Source organism: Phoca vitulina, unplaced genomic scaffold (genome assembly GCF_004348235.1).
Source record: "Phoca vitulina isolate PV1807 unplaced genomic scaffold, GSC_HSeal_1.0 scaffold23, whole genome shotgun sequence".
In the NCBI taxonomy this organism is placed as follows: Eukaryota; Metazoa; Chordata; class Mammalia; order Carnivora; family Phocidae; genus Phoca; species Phoca vitulina.
This window is the reverse complement of record NW_022589726.1, coordinates 26,187,434-26,207,240: the sequence shown is the minus strand read 5'-3', so window position 1 is coordinate 26,207,240 and position 19,807 is coordinate 26,187,434. Positions and strand designations below refer to the sequence as shown.

General features: G+C 35.5%; 1 protein-coding gene across 3 annotated transcripts in view; it reads right to left on the bottom strand.

Annotated features, from left to right (window-relative positions):
- Positions 1-3,323: 3,323 nt before the first annotated feature.
- Positions 3,324-19,807, bottom strand: part of PUS7L (pseudouridine synthase 7 like) — a 30,975-nt gene continuing 14,491 nt past the window's right edge. For all 3 annotated transcript variants that reach the window (XM_032421039.1, XM_032421040.1, XM_032421038.1), the window contains 7 exons: positions 19,161-19,320; positions 18,502-18,694; positions 15,245-15,343; positions 11,839-11,920; positions 10,217-10,497; positions 6,392-6,445; positions 3,324-5,328 (listed from right to left, as the gene is read on the bottom strand). In XM_032421039.1, coding sequence (XP_032276930.1) covers positions 5,002-5,328; positions 6,392-6,445; positions 10,217-10,497; positions 11,839-11,920; positions 15,245-15,343; positions 18,502-18,694; positions 19,161-19,320 — 1,196 coding nt within the window. In that variant the 3' untranslated portion in view covers positions 3,324-5,001. The remainder of the gene's footprint in view (positions 5,329-6,391; positions 6,446-10,216; positions 10,498-11,838; positions 11,921-15,244; positions 15,344-18,501; positions 18,695-19,160; positions 19,321-19,807) is intronic.

Sequence of the window (19,807 nt, the reverse complement as noted above, 5' to 3'; positions counted from 1 at the left end):
GTCTTCATCTTCTCTTTTTAGAAAAGAACACTAGTCCTTTATGACTAGGGGTGGGGGGGAACAATAATCAGCTAAGATTAAAACCCTATTGTAGTGAAAAGTTCAGAACCCTGACCTAACTAGTCTAAGAGAATGCCAGTAGGGCTTATCAGAAAAGGGTGACTTGGAATAAAAGCATAAAGAATTGAATCCCTAACCCTCTCCACTCCCCACCCCAATCCTGCTGCTCGAACACCCTCAGTTAAGGAGTGACCAGTTCTTTGATCTCTTCCCTTTAAAAACAACTAAATTGCACTTGTTTTGACTCCATAATTAAATTTCTTCCTTGTAACAGGGATTTCATTTCTACATTGGTAACTGAGTTGGGTATCTATTAAGAAAACTGATCATGAAAAAGACAATTTCACATATCTTATATTTTATAATATTTTCCAAGATACCTAAATTTAAATAATTTCATGGATGTCCTGACTTCTTTCCATTAGTAAAATTTCTCTTTAGTAAGACAGGGTCTATGTACACAAGCAGAGTAAATTAGCTCCTGTCTCACAGCAGCTGAGAAAACGAATTGCCTAAGAAGATTAGAGTCATTTTCTTTACTTAAAGATATTCCTGACAACCCACACTGAAATTACACAAGATTAACTCCATTAACACCATTTCCCATTCTTTAAAGTAGTAGCTTTCCAGAAAGCAGCATTTAGACTGAATAGTTCAAAGCATATTTTAAGAGGAGATCTCAAAATGCTCAGAAATGCTAATGTAAGTATCACTGAAGGATTCAGGATGAGGTGCTGAGAGGTCAAGTAACATATTACCGGCCATACAGTGAGCCATACGCAAAATGGAAAGATGCTGCTTGTTCTTCTCTGAGCCATTTAGCCTGCATATCCTCTTTGCAGATAACAAACATTTCAAATCAAATGTTATCTAAAAGGATATAACACTGTTAATCCCTCAAAGGCAGTGATATTATCTGATTCACTTTTTTCTTTCCCCATAGTATCTTCTAGAGTGCCTTTAATTGAGGGGTACTGAAATATTTGTTGATTATTATGTCAGACATCTGGCATTGCTTGGTGGCCTATCAAAAATAGGTAAAGCAGAAGGGCTCAAGAAAAATAGACTAAAACAATACCATAAGACTTTAAGCTATCTCTAAGAAAGAACCTCAAATCTGAAAGCAAAATCCATAGCACAGGCACTAAAACTTTAAACTATCTGTATTAACTGCCATTAGTGCCATTAAAGCATATAATACATAAATTTCCTTCTGACGATATACTGGCATGAGCCACCAGAATATTCCGAAAATAATGCCATCATAATCCACCAATTCCCTTACCTTACCTTCTCTGAGCCTTAAGTATTCTCCAGGGTGTTTTTTATTTTATTTTATTTTATTTTATTTATTTATTTATTAAGATTTTATTTATTTATTTGAGAGAGAGACAGAGAGAGTGAGAGAGAGAGAGAACACGAGTGGGGTGAGGGGCAGAGAGAGAGAAGCAGACTCTCCGAGGAGCAGGGAGTCCAATGTGAGGCTCAATTTTGCAATCAGGGATCATGACCTGAGCCGAAGGCGGATGCTTAACCAACTGAGCCACGCAGATGCTCCTTCTTCAACGTTTTTAAGTGAAAAATTAATACACAAATATCTTCTTACTTAAAAAGCCAAACACTTCAGAGGTAAAGTGAGAAAAAAAAAATGAGAAGTCCTATTTTCCTCACTTCCATATCTTCCTCCAACCTTTTTTTCTATCCTTACATTAATGCAAGAAAAGTTCACTGTTAACCTGGGGCTTCATTTTCTTTTTGGTCTCCTAAAGGTAGTTCCCAGGTGGAAAATATTGAAAACGCTGACCCAGATAGTTCTTAAAGATCTTAATTTGAATGAATTGCTCAACTTCCAGATTTAGAAATAGTTATTTCCACTTACAAAAGAAATAAATAAATCTAAAAGTGTCCTGAATTATAATTACGCTAAGACAGAGTCAGATCAGATCTCAAGGGGAAGTCATTAACCAGTCCATTGTAAAACTTTCATCATATAGCATAGTAGCTGACACTGAGAATTTAGGTGCTGGACACTGTTGTTAGTGTTTCATGAGATTTTCTAAAAAAGGAGCAACTCTCTCACCCTTCTTTTTCAATATTAATATTGTGCCAGGTACCATCTAAAATAACCTCCTGTGATTTGCAATACTTTTGTCCAACAATGTGATACAAGTCCCAAAGTATTCTGGAAAATATTCCAAAATGATTTGGGAATTTCCTGAAGGATCTCCTTTACTTTTATTTTGGTCTCAGAATCTCAAAAGGGAACCTTGTTTCTCTCAAGACATGCTCCAATACGCCTATTAATCAGTGGCAAGTAATACTGAGTAAGTGGAAATGAAAGTCATTAACAAAAAAAACTTGTTTTCAGAAGGCAAATATTAGGTAGATGAAAACAGTACTGATCTATGAAGCATAATCAAGTTCAGCCACATACTATCTTAATTGACCTTGGATAGGTCAGTAAACCACCCAGATATTTTCCCATCTGCAAAATCAGGGAAAATATTACCTACCTATAGGTTGGGTATATGGATTAAAATGAGAGAAGCAGAAGTGCTGGCACAACAAATAATAAATGTTACTTGAATTGAAACTCGCATATGACTTTCAGTTTAGCCTAAGTCACAAACATCGAAGTGTTTTTAGCTTAATAAAAAGACCTCAATTTGTTTTACCTTAGTAATCCTGAGGCTCAGTTTCAAAAACAACCTTGAAAATTAAAACTAATCCAAAGATTATCCTTCTGAAGGCCTGGAATGCCCAGGAAAACTGCAAAAACCTAGGTGACTGGTCATCATTTGGTCCAAAGTATATTCAAGACCTTACACTGAAAAAAGATTAACATGTCAAATATTATTGGCATATAAAATAATTTTCCACATCAACAGTATCTGAATACATCTTATGGTGACTTGAAACAAGGTTAGTGATTCTTTCCTTACATATGGCCGAAGTATTAAATAAATAAATACGGTATCTAAAATAATAGTGCCATCTACAGGCAAAGAAAATATCAATGACAGCACATTTTAACGCTTTCATATTTTCTAATTGCTACTCAACATTTAAGAGACATCTAGAATTGAATAATTTACATAATTCACTTTCTGATTATATTTGCAGGATATAATTTATTATATGAAATGGCACTTTTTCTAAATTTTTTACTTAATATAGCATTTTATTTTCAATAAATATTAAGATGATAAAGGTAATTTTAAAAATACAATGGTACTACAAAGTCCAATTTTTGTGTTCTGAGATTTATTTATTATTAAAATATATAATGACAAAAAAGAAAGTTATTTTCATGTTTTTTCTCTTCCTTCCAAACTTGCATCTGCGGATACTTATTTAACAATAACTAAGTAGCAGGTACTTTTCTAAGCTGCTGTACATCTGTGAACTTGGTAAATCCTCACAATAATCCTATGAGGTAGGTACATTACCATTCTTATTTCATAGATGTTGAAACCAAAGCACACAAAGCTTAAATAACTTGTCTAAGGCCACATGCTATGTGGCACAGCCAAGGTTCAAACTTGGGAAGTTTTTCCACAGTAACTATGCTTTTAATTACTATGCTAAAGCGCCTCTCTTTGTAAAAGCTGCATTCAGTGTGTATACTGCATTTGTAATATCTATGTTCTGGTTTGAAGGGCAACATTTTCTCACATACCTAAACTTTTATCATCATTTTTAATAACTACATATTTTGCCATCAAGTTGATATATCTCACTTTACTTACTTTAGTTGTCTAATGCCGGACTTTCAAACAATTATAATTTCTTTCATTTTATATAAAAATGTTACAATGAGCAAAATTTGCATTGCATATAATTCTTTTCCTTCTTTTGAATTTTATTTCCTTATGCTACTATACCCAAAGTAGTTTCACTGACTTGAGTATATAAAAGTGCCACATTACTGACATGTAATTCTCCATACCACTTTTTAAATTTCATCATCATGTTATACTACCAGCAATGAAAGAATGTTAGATCTTCCTGATCAATATATACCATCCCTCCCAAATTTAACTGATATAAAGTGGTTAAGGATGATTTATGATGTGGGACAGTTAAACAAATATTTCAATTTTCAAATGGGCAAAATGTTTTCTTCCTCCAGCAACATAAAAGGTGGAGACAATCCTATTACTTGTTGCTTATGAGGTTGGTGCTGTCTTAATTCTTTAAGCCTCAAAAACAATCAATAACATACCCAAAGTCACTAGTAAGTGTCAGAGCTGGAGTCTGAGCCCAGGTCTGTCTGACTCTAAAATCTATGTTTTAGATAATAGGAAAAAATATCACAAAAAGTCAAGAGGCTCAATGTATGTTGAGATAAAGAAGCTGTATGAAAAATTTTCTTTCAATCTTCACTGAAGATAATTTATCTCATTAAGGGGTAAGCAACCCTGGGGTAGCTATCATAAATATAGGGATTATATTTCCCTAATGTATTATTCTGATCAGTAATTGCAAAAACAGAAAAGAATGACAATAATTAACAAAATGCTTCATTTCTGTTTCTCTCCAACCATCTTACAATCTAGTTTCATCTACATTCTAAGCAAGGAGCTAGAGGATGTAAACATTACTCCAAACATGTTTTTTTCTTACATGTTATCTTGCAGTATTATTTGTTTTGAATAGTCAAGAAAGATTATAAATTTTATAACACAGAATAAAGATCACTGAAACATTAGATAATAGAAAGAACATAGGCTTTGGGGTCTTAAATTCAGATGCTGCGCTTACTTAGCTCTATGTCCTCTAGAACATCAGCATCAAACTCCTACTTTACCAGGATGTTTAGTAATTACAGGAGATAACAATTATAAGGCTCCTAGTACATGGCAGGTGCTCAAGAAATTTTAGCTCCCTTCCTTTTAAAGAGTGACATACATATATATGATTATATCAAGGGTAGTGGTTCTAAAAATCATGCTTCATTATCTCCCTCAGACAGACTGTCGCATAACACGAAGCATCAAGATCGAAAGAGATCAAAAGAGATAAAGTTGCTTCATCAATGTGGGAACCTTCAGTTTTGACATCAATTTCATGTTCTTCCATTAGTTGGTATGAGACATTACGGGGATGTTTCAATATCTGTCTATAGCATCCTGGAACATTGAGTTTCAGAGTTGGTACTTTAAACCTACATGTCTGTAGTCCATCTCTGCTAAGTATTTCCTGGTACCACTGCCCAGCTTTGTTCTTTGGGTACTGAATATTGTATCCAAGCACTGGAAGAACCACCTGTGCAGAAGAAGGGGGACAAAATTACATGAAACAGCCTTCAGAAAAATATATGATCATTATATCACTAAGATTTGGTATATAAGAAAATCACTGAGATATGATCATTATGTCTCAAGATATAAACATTACAATCAGCCTAAAACATGCTATTGAATGCTACACTACTTTGATTATTTCAAATGCTGCCAGGCAAAGAAAAGAACTAACTACAATCAAGAAGGACTCACAATAACCAAGGTAACAAACTCAAGTCAGATATTATTAGACAAACTATTGTTAATGTAGAGGAGAGGAAACAAGAGGTTTGGGTACATTTAATTAGCCAACAAAGACTTAATCTCAATGTGGTCATACAATCTTAAAAGCATATTGTTTCTACAACAGAACAACCCCCATTGCTCAATGATATAACTGGTATTTTGGTTGATAACTTCACATTCTTCTTACTTATATAAAAACATGAGCATGAACCAGTAGCAGCAAATACAGTGTTTTGCTCAGCTGCTTATGAGAAGACACTACAGTTTGTAGGGCTTTCCTCCTTTGCTGATGATTTCTAGTCATTTTTCTTAAACACTACCAAAAGGTAGTCAGAAAAAGGAACAAGATAAAAAATTCAAATACATACAACATGAATGGATTTCAAATTCATTATGCTAACTGAAAGAAGCCAGACATAAAAGACCACAAACTATATGATTCCATTTATTTGACATTCTTTCAAAGGCAAAACGGGGCAGAAAATGGATGAGCTCCTCAGGAGCTGGGGCTGGGGGTGGGGGTTGAATAAAAAGGGGCACAGGGAGATTTTAGGGAGAGATGAAAATGTTCTTTATCTTGATTTTTGTGGTGGTCACAAGACTATGTTTATCAAAACTCTTAGAACTGCAAACTAAGAAGAGAGATATTTATTGCATATAAATTATACCTGAATTAAAAAGTGAAAAAAAAAAAAGTGGTTAAGAGAAAAAGGTGGGGAAGAGAACTGATCAACATTTTGTCTTTTGGACACAGTATCTACATTTAGATCTAAGTGATGCCAATTTTTAAACAAATTTACCTGATGTATAGCATATGTGTTAGCTGATTCCTCTTCTTCAGTTACTAGATGAACCTACATTTTAAAAACATGACGAAAATATGGATGATTCATTTCCTCAATTTTCCCTGTTATGTATAATTTGACTCCTGTGCTGAATATACATATACCCAAACAAGATTATTTTCACAATTTGCTTCTAGACTACATAAAAATTTGAACGATACTTCCTGCTTTAACCACTGATAACTGAAATTGAAACACAAAGAGAATGGTGGTAGCTTAATACCCCGAGGCAATACTTTCACCTCATCACAGCAGCTTTTCCTAACTTACAAAGTTCTTATGCTGAATCAAAAATCTGCCTCTGGGAAACCACCCCCCCCCCCCCCCCCCCTGTCGCCAACAAGTATCATAATACTCTCTGAGAAGTGGTGTTTCTCAAAACGTGTTTCATAGAACAGTAACAGGAGACGGGGAAAAAGAGATGTATGTTAAGTGTGAGAAATGTTGCTACAGGACACTATAGAATAAATAAGTCTAATTTCTCCAGCACATGAAAGTTCAGGTATGAAGGCAGCTGTTACCATTAAACAAAGATGAACAGCATCCCCACCTTCCTAAGGCTTTCACCATATAATGCAGTGTCCAGATCCCCTCTAACTCTGCTGGCTTTGCCCTCAAGGATGCACAGTCTAATCAATAATTATTGCCCCTCCTTTTTTGTTTTTCATTTTGGGTTTGTATGTTTGTTTATTGGTAAGTACGCCTTTTAGTTGCTGGACTCAGAAATGGATATAAAACTCTAGATGTGATCTGACCAAAAGCCATGGGATGAGGATCTCTCCTGCATCATCATTTCTAGCTTTCTTTCACAAACTCTTAAGCCTACTTACAATGATGCAATTTAAATAATTTATGAAAATACTGAAAAACATGGTCAAGTACATTAGACCATGTTTTGTGGTTAGAGAGCTTCCTCCAGGCTGATATCAATGGATTTTTTTAATTAACAAACATGCTTTTGGCATATGGCTATTCCTCAACTATGAATTCACCTAACCTTTTGTCTGCCACATTTCTCTATCTTGTTCACAAAGAAATTGTAAGAAAATCTACCCCAAGCGACTTCAAATAAAGGTATATCTGTTAGTCTAGTAATCCTATCAAGAATCGATTAGTTTCCTACAATTTTTAACTGTAGATGCACAACATTACATGCCCCATATACCATTTAATAGAAACTTTACTGTCTTTTTCATTTTCATATCTTAACATCTTGGGCCTGTAAGTCCTGCCTTTTCTATTCTTAGTGCTTACTAGTAAAGTATAAATGATTGGTCTTAAAATATATAAAGACCTTTTTTTCCTAATAGAAGAAAACTTAGCAGGATATGAAGGAGAAAATGTTCTCCTTTCTCCTACAGCTCCAAAAGAAAAACAGATACAGTTCTGATCACAAAACTGTTATTGCAAATGTTACTTTGAACAAAGAAGTCTTATAAGACATGTATTGCAGAGATTATTACCATGTCTTGTCAAAGTAACTTTTAACTTCTGAAAATCTGAATTAGGAATGGCTAACTTACTAAATAATGTACAGCCCAGGTAATATTTAAATGAACATATTTTCTGGAATGTGTGAAAAAAAAAACATGATTTTTCACTATTTATCAAAAGGGAATCACCGACATCTCTTCCATTCATGAAGTAAAATAAGACGTATAATGCTAAAAAAAAAAAAAAAAAAGACCTATAATGCTGCTAGATTTCTTTTTACAGTTTCAGATTTTGTCTCAGTTAAATGACGGTTCTTAGTGATTTATGCTCCTCGTGATCACTTTCTTATCTAAATATTCATAAGGCACCCATTCAATGAAACAGCAAAGCAGAAACCTGTTGCTCTGACTTGCTCGGCCTTTAATCTCTTTTCTGATAGGCGCACCCTCATTTTCAGGGAGCTCCCTGAAACCTCCCGGTTCTCAAACATAATTTGGGTGAGATGGTTCCAGGAAGGATCCTTTGGAACATAGGCTTAGCCAATCACATACTCCAGTCCACAATAATTGCTTTGGGCCCGGACACGGGCCCAAAAGCCAGGCCACTCCTAGCCAGAGAGACTTAATTCCATGGCCTTTATTCCATTGGGAAGAAAAGTTCTCTTCTCTACAAGTTGTAAGAAATAATGCTCATAACCATCTTGCCACCGAAAGAACAAGCCAGACTGAGAATGGCTCTAACAGAGGAAAACATAGTTGAAAGATGAAGAAAATAAGAGACAGACTATTTAGGAGACTGGATATAGCTGTGCCCAAATCAGTCAGAGTCTCGGTTATCAGAGCCAATGAATTCCTGTCCGCTTTTCCTTAAGTTGGTTTGAGGTAGATCTCCATTACTTAAAACCAAAACCAACCAAACAAACAAACAAAAACCTTAATTTATACATCCAGACTTCTGCTATTAATTTAGATAAAGCTCCCTTTACGCAGAGTTCAGAATTTATGTTTCTTCATTTTTGAAAAACTGGGCCATGTTCTCTCTCTAGATGCTGACACCTTTTCTGTATTCCATGATTTCTCTGGTAGAGATCAATTCGGGCTAGGGCCTTTTAATTCTGCTACCTGTGTCACTTAATCTGGGTCTTGATTTTCATTTCTATAAAATGGTAGTTAAAAAAGAGGGTCTCTAAAATCCTTTTCTCATCTAAAGTTCAATGATGTTATGATGTTATATATGAAAGCACTACTCAAATCCCTCCACTTTTACAATATCTTTGTAAGACTAACTTGAGATAATGTTCTTTTTGCATTATGTTATAATTTGTTCTTTTTGCATTATATTATAATTTGTTCTTTTTGCATTATATTACAAAATAAATTTCTTTACTTGACTTATGGTATTCAGTTTCATTATTTAAACTGTTCAAACCCACAAAGATAAAAATACTAGTTGGATAGAGAAGAAATGGAAGAATCAACTTTTATAATACAAATTGCTAAGAGGAAAAAAGCAAGCTGTGAAATCGCAATCATAAAATCACATTTATATAAAAGAAATACACACAACATTACACACCTCATATACAATTACTATAAAAATTGTATTCTTTTTCATATTTTAAGTTCTGAGCCTGTAAGCCCTTCCTTTTCTTTTCTCAGTGTTCGCTAATAGAATAAAAATACACTCTCCTATGGATATTTTTGTGAAAGCATAGAAAAAGGTCTAGAAGGATACAGGCCAAAAAACAGAGGTTGATTTCCTGGACACAGGGGAGGGAAAGACAGTAAGAGTGGTGACAAGATGACAGCTTCATATGTAAACTTTTGATTTTTCACTTTTAATGATACTACTTTGTGCATTACTTCTGTAATTCTTTTTTTTTTTTTTTTTTTAAAGATTTTATTTATTTATTTGAGAGAGAGAATGAGAGACAGAGAGCATGAGAGGGAGGAGGGTCAGAGGGAGAAGCAGACTCCCTGCCGAGCAGGGAGCCCAGTGCGGGACTTGATCCCGGGACTCAGGATCATGACCTGAGCCGAAGGCAGTTGCTCAACCAACTGAGCCACCCAGGCGCCCGTACTTCTGTAATTCTTTAAAACATATTATTTAAAGGAAAGTTTACTGTCTTTGTACCTTTCCCTTAATGCCACTGACTATTTTTATTTTACCATTTATAGACTTGTGTTAAGCCTTAGCTAGCAGCATAGAAGCAGAAGATAAGCAAATACAAATAAAAAAATAAAACGTATGTTTAGTTCTAAATTGTTTCTCAAATAAAGGCTTCTGAAAATTAATGTTCCCAGTGTGGTTACTACTCTTTGACAATGCTGATGAAATGATACTTACTTTACTATTTGTGAAATGTTCATCATCAACATCTTCATCCAAACAGACCAGATCACCCTCTACTACTCTTGATCCATAGGTTGCAAGTCTGTAAGATACTGCCTCATTCCAAATTTTGCTGCTATATGCATGAACGTAGAATATGCGCATTGAATGGGGAAAAGAAAACCATGCCTGGATACACCCCTCCTCCGTCATGCCAAAGCGGTGCAACGACTCCAGCAGAGCTCTCTCGCGAACTTTGAATTCAGGCATCAGTGAAAGTGTGCCTTTAGCATCCTCTGAAGTAAAGAGGAAATCAGTGAGTCAACCACTTTATTTACAGGCCAGTCATAAAGACCTTCATTATGCCTTCTAAATGAGAGGCAATGAACTGTGCTCTTATGAACTTGAATATGAAGATGATGCTTAGCACCAACTATAAACTTAGCTACACCTGAAGGGTTTGTTTGTTTAGTAAAGATCATTAATCATATGGTCCATTCTCCATTCACTTTCCCTGCTTTATTTATTTTTATTTTTTTTTAAGATTTTGTTTACTTATTTGACAGACAGAGAAAGAGAGCACAAGCAGGGGGAGCAGTAGAAGGAAAGGGAGAAGCAGGCTCCCCGCTGAGCAAGGAGCCCGATGCAGGACTCGATCCCAGGACCCTGGGATCATGACCTGAGCCAAAGGCAGACGCTTAACCAGCTGAGCCACCCAGGCACCCCTCACTTTCCCTGCTTAAAAAAAAATAGCAAAAAGCACATTAGTAATACCTACTTCAGAATGGAGATAAACTAATTTGCAATTATTCAGAGGATTTCTTAAAAAAAAAAAAAAAAACACTATATAAACCTCTGAGCCTACATATTTTTGAAGAGCTATTACAAACATTTACACAGACTCTTCTGAGTAAGAAAGGGTTGGATCCATCAAGCGCTAACAGGTCTTGCTAATGGGATGCTTTTTAAAATTAAATTAACGAACTCTACTGCAAAGATGCTTATTCAGGTAGGAATCCTCATTTTAATAAATGTACCAGGTGTTTCTTATGCATACTCAAGTTTAGGAATCATTGCCATAAGGAAATTATATTCTCGGAACTCTAGATACAAACACATAAGTCATTTTGAGAGTCAAACCCATGTGGATTGACTCTAGAACCCACACTCATAACCACTTTTCTTTGGTGCTTCCCAGGACGCATTCTGCATATAAACCATGATATTGAGCTAAAGTGTCAAAACCGACTGGGCTGAATGGGCAACTAAACCAAAAATAATGCACGAAGTATTGGATACAGCAAATAAACTTTTATGTAATTTGTTTTTAAGTCTCCCCTAGTTGTAGTGCATACTTCCACTGGTACCAGTGTAGAATTTGAAATTCTTATCTACTCTGAGGATTTAGACCAAGAAAAACTAAGAAGCTATTTCTCCCCTCACTCCTACCCCCAAGAAGAGTTAAAACAGACAAGTCCTGGATATCTGGCCAAAACTGAGTGTCTTAGACAGGTAATAAAATTATTAAATGTATAATATATTATACATTTATGTAGCAATAAATGCCCTCCTGCTGACATAACATCTGTATTATGTATTTGTATGACTATGTATAGGGTAAAGAAATTTTTAAATACCAGTTTGAAGAAAATATTTCTTTGCTCTATTTACAGGATCATCCAAATCTTCTGGTGTAAGAAATAATTTTACAGCCTCCACCTTTAAAAATCAAGCAAGCAAACATATGTTAAATGAAAATGACAAATTACTTACTTTTTTATATACAATGGAATATTATGCAGCCATCAAAAGGAATGAGATCTTGCCATTTGCAATGACGTGGATAGAACTGGAGGGTGTTATGCTGAGTGAAATAAGTCAATCACAGAAAGACATGTATCATATGACCTCACTGATATGAGGAATTCTTAATCTCAGGAAACAAACTGAGGGTTGCTGGAGTGGTGGGGGGGTGGGAAGGATGGGGTGACTGGGTGATAGACATTGGGGAGGGTATGTGCTATGGTGAGCACTGTGAATTGTGTAAGACTGTTGAATCTCAGACCTTTACCTCTGAAACAAATAATACATTATATGTTAAAAAAAAAAAAAAAGAAGAAGAAGAAGAAGATAGCAGGAAGGGAAGAATGAAGGGGGGGAAATTGGAGGGGGAGACAAACCATGAGAGACTATGGACTCTGAGAAACAAACTGAGGGTTCTAGAGGGGTGGGGGGTGGGAGGATGGGTTAGCCTGGTGATGGGTATTAAAGAGGGCATGTTCTGCATGGAGCACTGGGTGTTATACGCAAACAGTGAATCATGGAACACTACATCAAAAACTAATGATGTAATATATGGTGATTAACATAACATAATAATAAAAAAAAAAGATGTCCAAAAAAAAAGAAGCAACCAGTAATAACCAGTTATATTTTACTGTATTTAGTGTCAAGGTATTTTTTCTATAAATCCACACACATGTATACATTATTAAAATACTCTTTTTTGTTTATATTGTTTGGGGTCTGCTTGTGTTATTAATATGATCTGAACATTTTCCAATAAGATCAACCATTCTTCTACAACATTGTTTTTAATGGCTGCTGTACATCCCAATACAGAGACACCCATCAATTATTGAAACCATTACCTACTGATAGTTATCAAAATTTTGCTATTAGATACAATGCTGAAGTGAGTATCTTGATGTATAAAATCTTTGTGTACATGCATAAATATTTCCTAAAAATAAATTCCTGGAATAAAATTGGAAAAAAAAAAAAAGATACAAATTCTCTGGCATCATGAAAGAATAGGCACTTAACAAATGATATCTGACACTGCAATTTTATCTTCAAGCTTTCAAAAATTAAACAGTGTTATATTTGGAAATAGATGTGTACAAAACAACCTCATACATAGGTTTAAAATATTATGGACTGGAAAAAGTGCCCATCATTTCCATAGTTCTACTTCTGTCATTCTTTACCTCTATCATCCAGCTTAGAATGCAAGTGTGAAGTAATGACATAAAACTCAGACTTGACCAACATATATAACAAAAGCAAGCATAGGGGAATCATGAACCACTAATTTCATTCTTGTTCTCAAGTCTTGGAATTGTCAAGATCAAATTGCCAAAATCTTTTTTTTTTTTTTTTAATTGCCAATTGGGGCACCTAGGTGGCTCAGTCAGTTAAGCATCTGCCTTCAGCTCAGGTCATGATCTCAGGGTTATGGGATGGAGCCCCGCATTGGGCTCTCTGCTCAGTGGGGAGTCCGTTTCTCTCTCTGTGCTCTCCCTCTCTTTCTCTCTCTGTCTCAAATAAATAAATAAAATCTTAAAAAAAAAAACAGTCATGGTTGTTGGAATTTTTATTTGGCACCTGGGTGGCTCAGTCGGTTAAGTGTCTGCCTTCGGCTTAGGTCATAATCTTGGGGTCCTGGGATCAAGCCCCACATCAGGCTCTCTGCTCAGCAGGGAGTCTGCTTCTCTCTCTCCCTCTGCCCCTCTGCCCTGCTCATGCTCTCTCTCTCTCTCAAATAAAAAAAAAAGTTGCCAACTTTAATATTTTCTTTTAAAAACTAAATAGATTAAAAGATATTCCTTTTTTTAATGGTATCTATGAGGTCCTGTATTTTTATTATTATTATTATTATTATTATTATTATACTGTCTCCAGCACTGTGATTTCTAAGTATATGTTTTAGAGTAGGAAAGGATCTTAAGATAGATCATTCAACCTAAAATCACAATCTTATTTTTATAGTATTCATTCATTCATTCAAACAAATATATGTTCAGAAGCTAATTTATTCAAATAAATATTACTAAGTATCTGCTATGTGCTAGGCACTGTGCACAGTACTAGGGATAGAGTGTTGAGCAAGAGAGACATGATGTTGTTTACTGGTAAAGATCAAATAAGCAATAACAATAAAATATAATAAAACCTAAGATGGGAAGTCCAAGAGGCTTTGAGGTAACAAGATAAGAAGAATTCAATTTTTCTTGGGAGTGGGATGAGAATTTAAATTGAGATGTAGAGAATATAAAAGTTGGGGAAGGGATGTTTCAAAGGAAAGAAAATATGGCTTTCTAGCTGTGGGTCCAGCCTCTAAGTTGACCCCCAATGATCTCCACTGGCTGGTACTCATGCCTACTGCAGTCCTCCCCGACACTAATCAGGGTGAGTCTGTGCGCCCAGTAAGTAGAATAGAGCAGAAGTAAAGATGTCACTTCCCAGATTACATTATAAAAGACACTGAGATTTATGTTACGGTCTCTCTCTCACTCTTCTGTGCTCCTGGACTCTTCTCTCTTGGGGAAGTCACGCCATGAGTAGCCCTATGGTGAGAAACTAAAGCTTCCTGCCAACAACCATGGAGTGTGCTTGCAAGCAGGTCCTCTGTGCCCATTCAAGTCTCCAAAGACTGCAGTCCTGGATGATAGTGTGACTGCACACCGTGTGAGACCCTGATGCACTAACATCCAGCAAGGCTGTTCAGATGCCTGACCCTCGGGAACAGTGAGACAAGAAAATCTTGTTGTTCTAGGCCACTCAGTTTTGGAGTAGTCTGTTACACAGCAACAATTGATAATTAATGCTCTAGCAAACTTTAAAAAAAATGAGAACCATGGAATATGAAGTTTAAAAGAGGGGAGAGCTTTTGTTTAAATGCTATGAGAAACAGGAATTTTATATAATTTGATGTCCTATTTCTGGAATTATAGGGTGTTAAGTTTCTTCTAAATCCTCTATTCAGTTCATTAAGAATTTGGTGAGTGCTGGCCAATTCTCTGTTAGGTCTCAAACAAGTATTAAACGCAGGGACATCGCATACAGTTTGCTTTACTATAATATGATACTAAAAATATAGTATCTGCTCAATAAGTGTTCAATAATGTAGTATATGGTATATGTATGTGTGTGTGTATATATATATGCATTTATATGCTCGGTTAAGAAAGCAAAGGGCTGGCTTATGTAGTAAGTACAACTGACAAAACAAATCAGATCATAGTTTTTTTAAATCCATACCATTTCACTCTTCAGCAAAGCCAATCCAATCTGGTCGGTGTGAACTTTCCTTCCCATCCCAAATCTCTGCGGTCCGTAGTAATTTACAAACCCTTTATTCTATGAATACAAGAAAATCAATTAATTAGAAGCATATTGTGAGGCACCTGGGTGGCTCAGTTGGTTAAGTGTCTGCCTTTGGCTCAGGTCATGATCCCAGGGTCCTGGGATCGAGTCCCGCATCTGGCTCCCTGCTCAGCAGGGAGTCTGCTTCTCCCTCTCCCACTCCCCCTGCTTGTGCTCTCTCTCATGCTTTCTATCTCAAATAAATAAATAAAATCTTTCTTAAAAAAGTATATTGTTATGGACTGCATGCCTGTGTTCCCACCAAAATTCATATGTTGAAATCTTAACCTCCAATGTGATGGTATTTGGAGGTGAGGACATTGGGAGGTAATTAGGTTATGAGGGTAGAGCTCTCAAGGATGGAATTAGTTTCCTTATAAGAAAAGATCATGGAGGGGCGCCTGGGTTGCTCAGTCGGTTGAGCAGCTGCCTTCAGCTCAGGTCATAATCCCAGGGTCCTGGGATCGAGTGCCGCGTCGGGCTCCCTGCTCAGCGGGGAGCCTGCTTCTCCCTCTCCCTCTGCCTGCCTCTCTGCCTACTTGTGCTCTCTATCTCTCTGGCAAATAAATAAATAAATCTAAAGAAAAGAAAAGAAAAGATCATGGAGCTAGCTCACTCTCTTTCCACCATGTGAGAATACAACAAGAAGATAAGGCTGGCACCCTGATCTCAGGCTTCCAGCCTCCAGCACTCTAAGAAATAAATTTCTGTTATTTAGAAGTCACCGAGCCTATGGTTTTTTGTCATAGGCCCACAGTGACTACAATAAATAAATCTAATTACTGTGTCAGAATATGTAATCAAGTCTTTCTCTTTGTATTTATTTTAAGAAAAGAATACTGTAATCTGCAATACACACATAAGGGCCAAATGGTCTGGGAAATTCTATACAGTTAAAGAACAGAAAGGAGAAAAACAAACAATTAAAAGAAAATAAGACCAACGAAAAAGCTTTAAGATTATGTCAGCTTTCCATTCACATTACTCAAGGGTATGGTGAGAGGCAGGACTTGCAGTGCTAAACCAGTGCTGGGATGAACTGTTTACCTAGGACTGGATCTGATCTTTGCCCTGAAGCTCTTTCTGACTTTGAGATGCTTCCGCTGTCTGGAGATGCTGAGAGTAAGAAATAAATTTACTTCAAACCCAGCAAGTCTTGGTTCCTTTATGTATAACAATTCATTTTTTAGTTACCTTAGTTTCTGAGGGCCTGGGCCAAGACAATGACATGGCACCATTTCCCCAGGAATAGAAAATTGTAAATTACTCTGCAACCTTAAAGACATCGGTCAGTGGATAAACATGCTCTCACAAAGAAAACACCAGGTCCAGATGGTTTCTTGAAAGATAAGAGTCTTTCATGCTCACTTTATGAGTATTTCTCATAACAATTATTATTTCAAATTTGGAAAAATAATATCAAATAATATCCTAGAATAACCAGAAGAACTTTAAGTACCCCTTCAAATTACTTAGGGTTGGATATAACAGAAGGTTTCTAGAAGTCAAAGTTAGAACCCTCTAAAATAAAACTTCAAAGACTTCTTATTTTCAGAATTAAAGGAAAGTTGGCTAAAGTTAGAATCATTCCTAATGGGGATTTTATAATGGGCAGTTGTACATTCATAAATTCCGAATGAAAGATAGGCAATAAATGCTATGAGAGTTCAGAGAAACTCTCTCCCTTTTTTAAAGGATATCATTTTCATAACAATTTTTTGAGGGGGGAAAAAAGAATTTTAGATAGGTCTAGGAAAAAAGGGGAAAAACCACCATATAAAGAATATACAATCAGGGGCGCCTGGGTGGCTCAGTCGTTAAGCGTCTGCCTTCGGCTCAGGTCGTGATCCCAGGGTCCTGGGATCGAGCCCCACATTGGGCTGCCTGCTCAGCGGGGGGCCTGCTTCTCCCTCTCTCACTCCCCCTGCTTGTGTTCCCTCTCTTGCTGTGTCTCTCTCTGTCAAATAAATAAAATCTTAAAAAAAAAAAAAAAAGAATATACAATCAAAGAGTGTCTATACACAGACAAATGTGAATTTAGAAAATCTTTAGTTGGAAGTCATTTTCCTGACTATAAGGCATAATAGTGATTAAAAACCAGTTTTGCTTGTTTATTTTCCTTTGGAGAGGAATAAAATTGTGTAAAAAGGTCTTTGTGGTCAGAATCTTAGATCACTGTTTCTCAGTGTTAGCTGTAGAGTAAAATCACTTAGGGAGTTTTTAAAAAAATACTAATAACAAAAGCTGCATTCCCAAATGTTCTTATTTAATTGGTTCGGGGTAGGGATTGACTACTGAGATTGCCTAGAAGCATCCCAGGTTGAGGATTACTGGTCTAGATCAGGGGTTGTCAAACTACTAATGGCCTACAAGTCAAATGTGGCCAACGCTTATTTTTGTAAATAAAGTTTTACTGGAACACAATCATGCTCATTCATTTATGTATGGTCTATGGCTGCTTCCACACAAGGGCAGTAGAGTGGCTTCAACAGAAACCATATGCCTACAAAGCCAAAAATATTTATTATCTGGCTCTTTACAGAAAAAGCTTGCTAACCCACAGTCTAGATGATCAGACTGAAGGCTATGGCATATTTAGATGCCTGGAAAATGTCACTTATATATTTATGTTAAATAGTATTTATTGTAAGACAGAATAAAATGTGTATGATTTACCATTTGTATACATTGAAAAAAATTCACAATTAGATTGAAAAGAAAAAAAAGATTGTGCATAATTCTGAAAAGTAATGTAACTATTTACCAAAGATTTCCTGAAAAAATTACTGAACAAAATTTCCAAAATTAATCCCTTTGCCTAAAATACTATTCTATATGGCATGTGCTAAAAAAACAAACATACAAACAACAACAAAAAACACCTCTCTTCTGATGCAGATAGCCCCCCCCCCCCCGGGTAACTCTATATATTTTTAAAATTACATTAAAGTTTTTTTTTTTAATACAAAAAAATGTACTAAGAAAATTAAAAATAAAACAAATTGTCCTAATTATCATTTTTTTAAATAATGACATATGCACATAAAAAGAAAAGGTACAAAAGAAAAAGAAGTTTCCCTTCTTGCCTCAGCGTAAAGAGAAGGCCTATAAAGATTTTCCTGTAACACTATTTTAAAATTAAGTTTTCTTACCTTAACATTTTCTATTGCCTCCAAAATTCTCTCTCTCAGGTTTGAAGAATCATTTATTTGGTTTCTTAAATTTCTGATGGTAATATCAAAGTGATTTCCCTTGAGCTGACCGAGTCTAAGGGAATCATCTACAGATCGAATATTAAACACATTCATTCTTTTCTTTTCGATTTCTTTTTCAATATTTTTCAACCTATAAATGATAAATCATATAGACTCGTTAAATCTTACATTTAAAAATTAATATAAGGTTTAAATGACAGTTGCCAGACAACCACTTATATGAGAACACTAAAAATTTTTTTGGAATTCAAAAGGTAATGCTATTTCAACAAATGTGCACTAAAAAACCCATTACTATAGGATTATATTAACAGTCATTTTATGACCTGAAATAATTCAATCATTTAAAATCTGCCACTTCTCAAAGTTTGTCTTAAAACTACCTACATTTTCAGTGTAAATTTAAGACATAACACTATTTAGAAGATAATCATATTATTAAGGCAGGATGTGCTGCTCAATAAGCTTTTAATCAATTAATTACTATTGATAGGGAGGTTAATATGCTCCTAGTGTTCTAAGTTTTTAATCTCACATTTATTTATTTGATGCAATAAGAAAGTAAAGTTCTTTCTTATAAAGTAATGTTTTATTACCTCTCTGGAGTCACTTTTCTAACAACCATTGCTTGATAGGTGATGGCTTTCTTGTCTTTTAGGCCTGCATAACTAAAATCTGAAGGAATCACACCAAGTTTGATAGCTAAAAAACCAAGTGCTTCAAACATCTCCAGATTTTCTTTTCGTAGGGTAAAGGCTGAAACAAACAAACAAAAATCCCAGATTACACACACACACACACACACACACACACACACACACAGCTATGATACATCAACTACATTCTTAGTAGACTAATAGATTAATATAATGAATCAAATTTTTAATGTAAGTATTTTTTAACAAGATATAAAATCAGTGTCTTAGATTTCAGCAGTCATTTGAAAAATGCTAATTGGCTCAGGAAAGGCTTATAGAAAAAACATCTAAATCTCTTACTTTGGCATTTATATCTGACCCCAGTCTCCCTTTTCAGTCTCTGCACGTATATCCTGTATGACACAGAGAATGCCTCAGAATCCGTGGATGGACTAGAGCCTTCCACAGCTTTGTAGTTTCTCACATTTGAATCCTCTGTTTAAAATGTGTTCCTTCCATTTTACTTGCCACACTTGTATTTATTCTTCATGATCCAACAGTAGCAGCAGTTCTCCCTTAAGTTCTTCCCAGGTTCCCAAGACTGA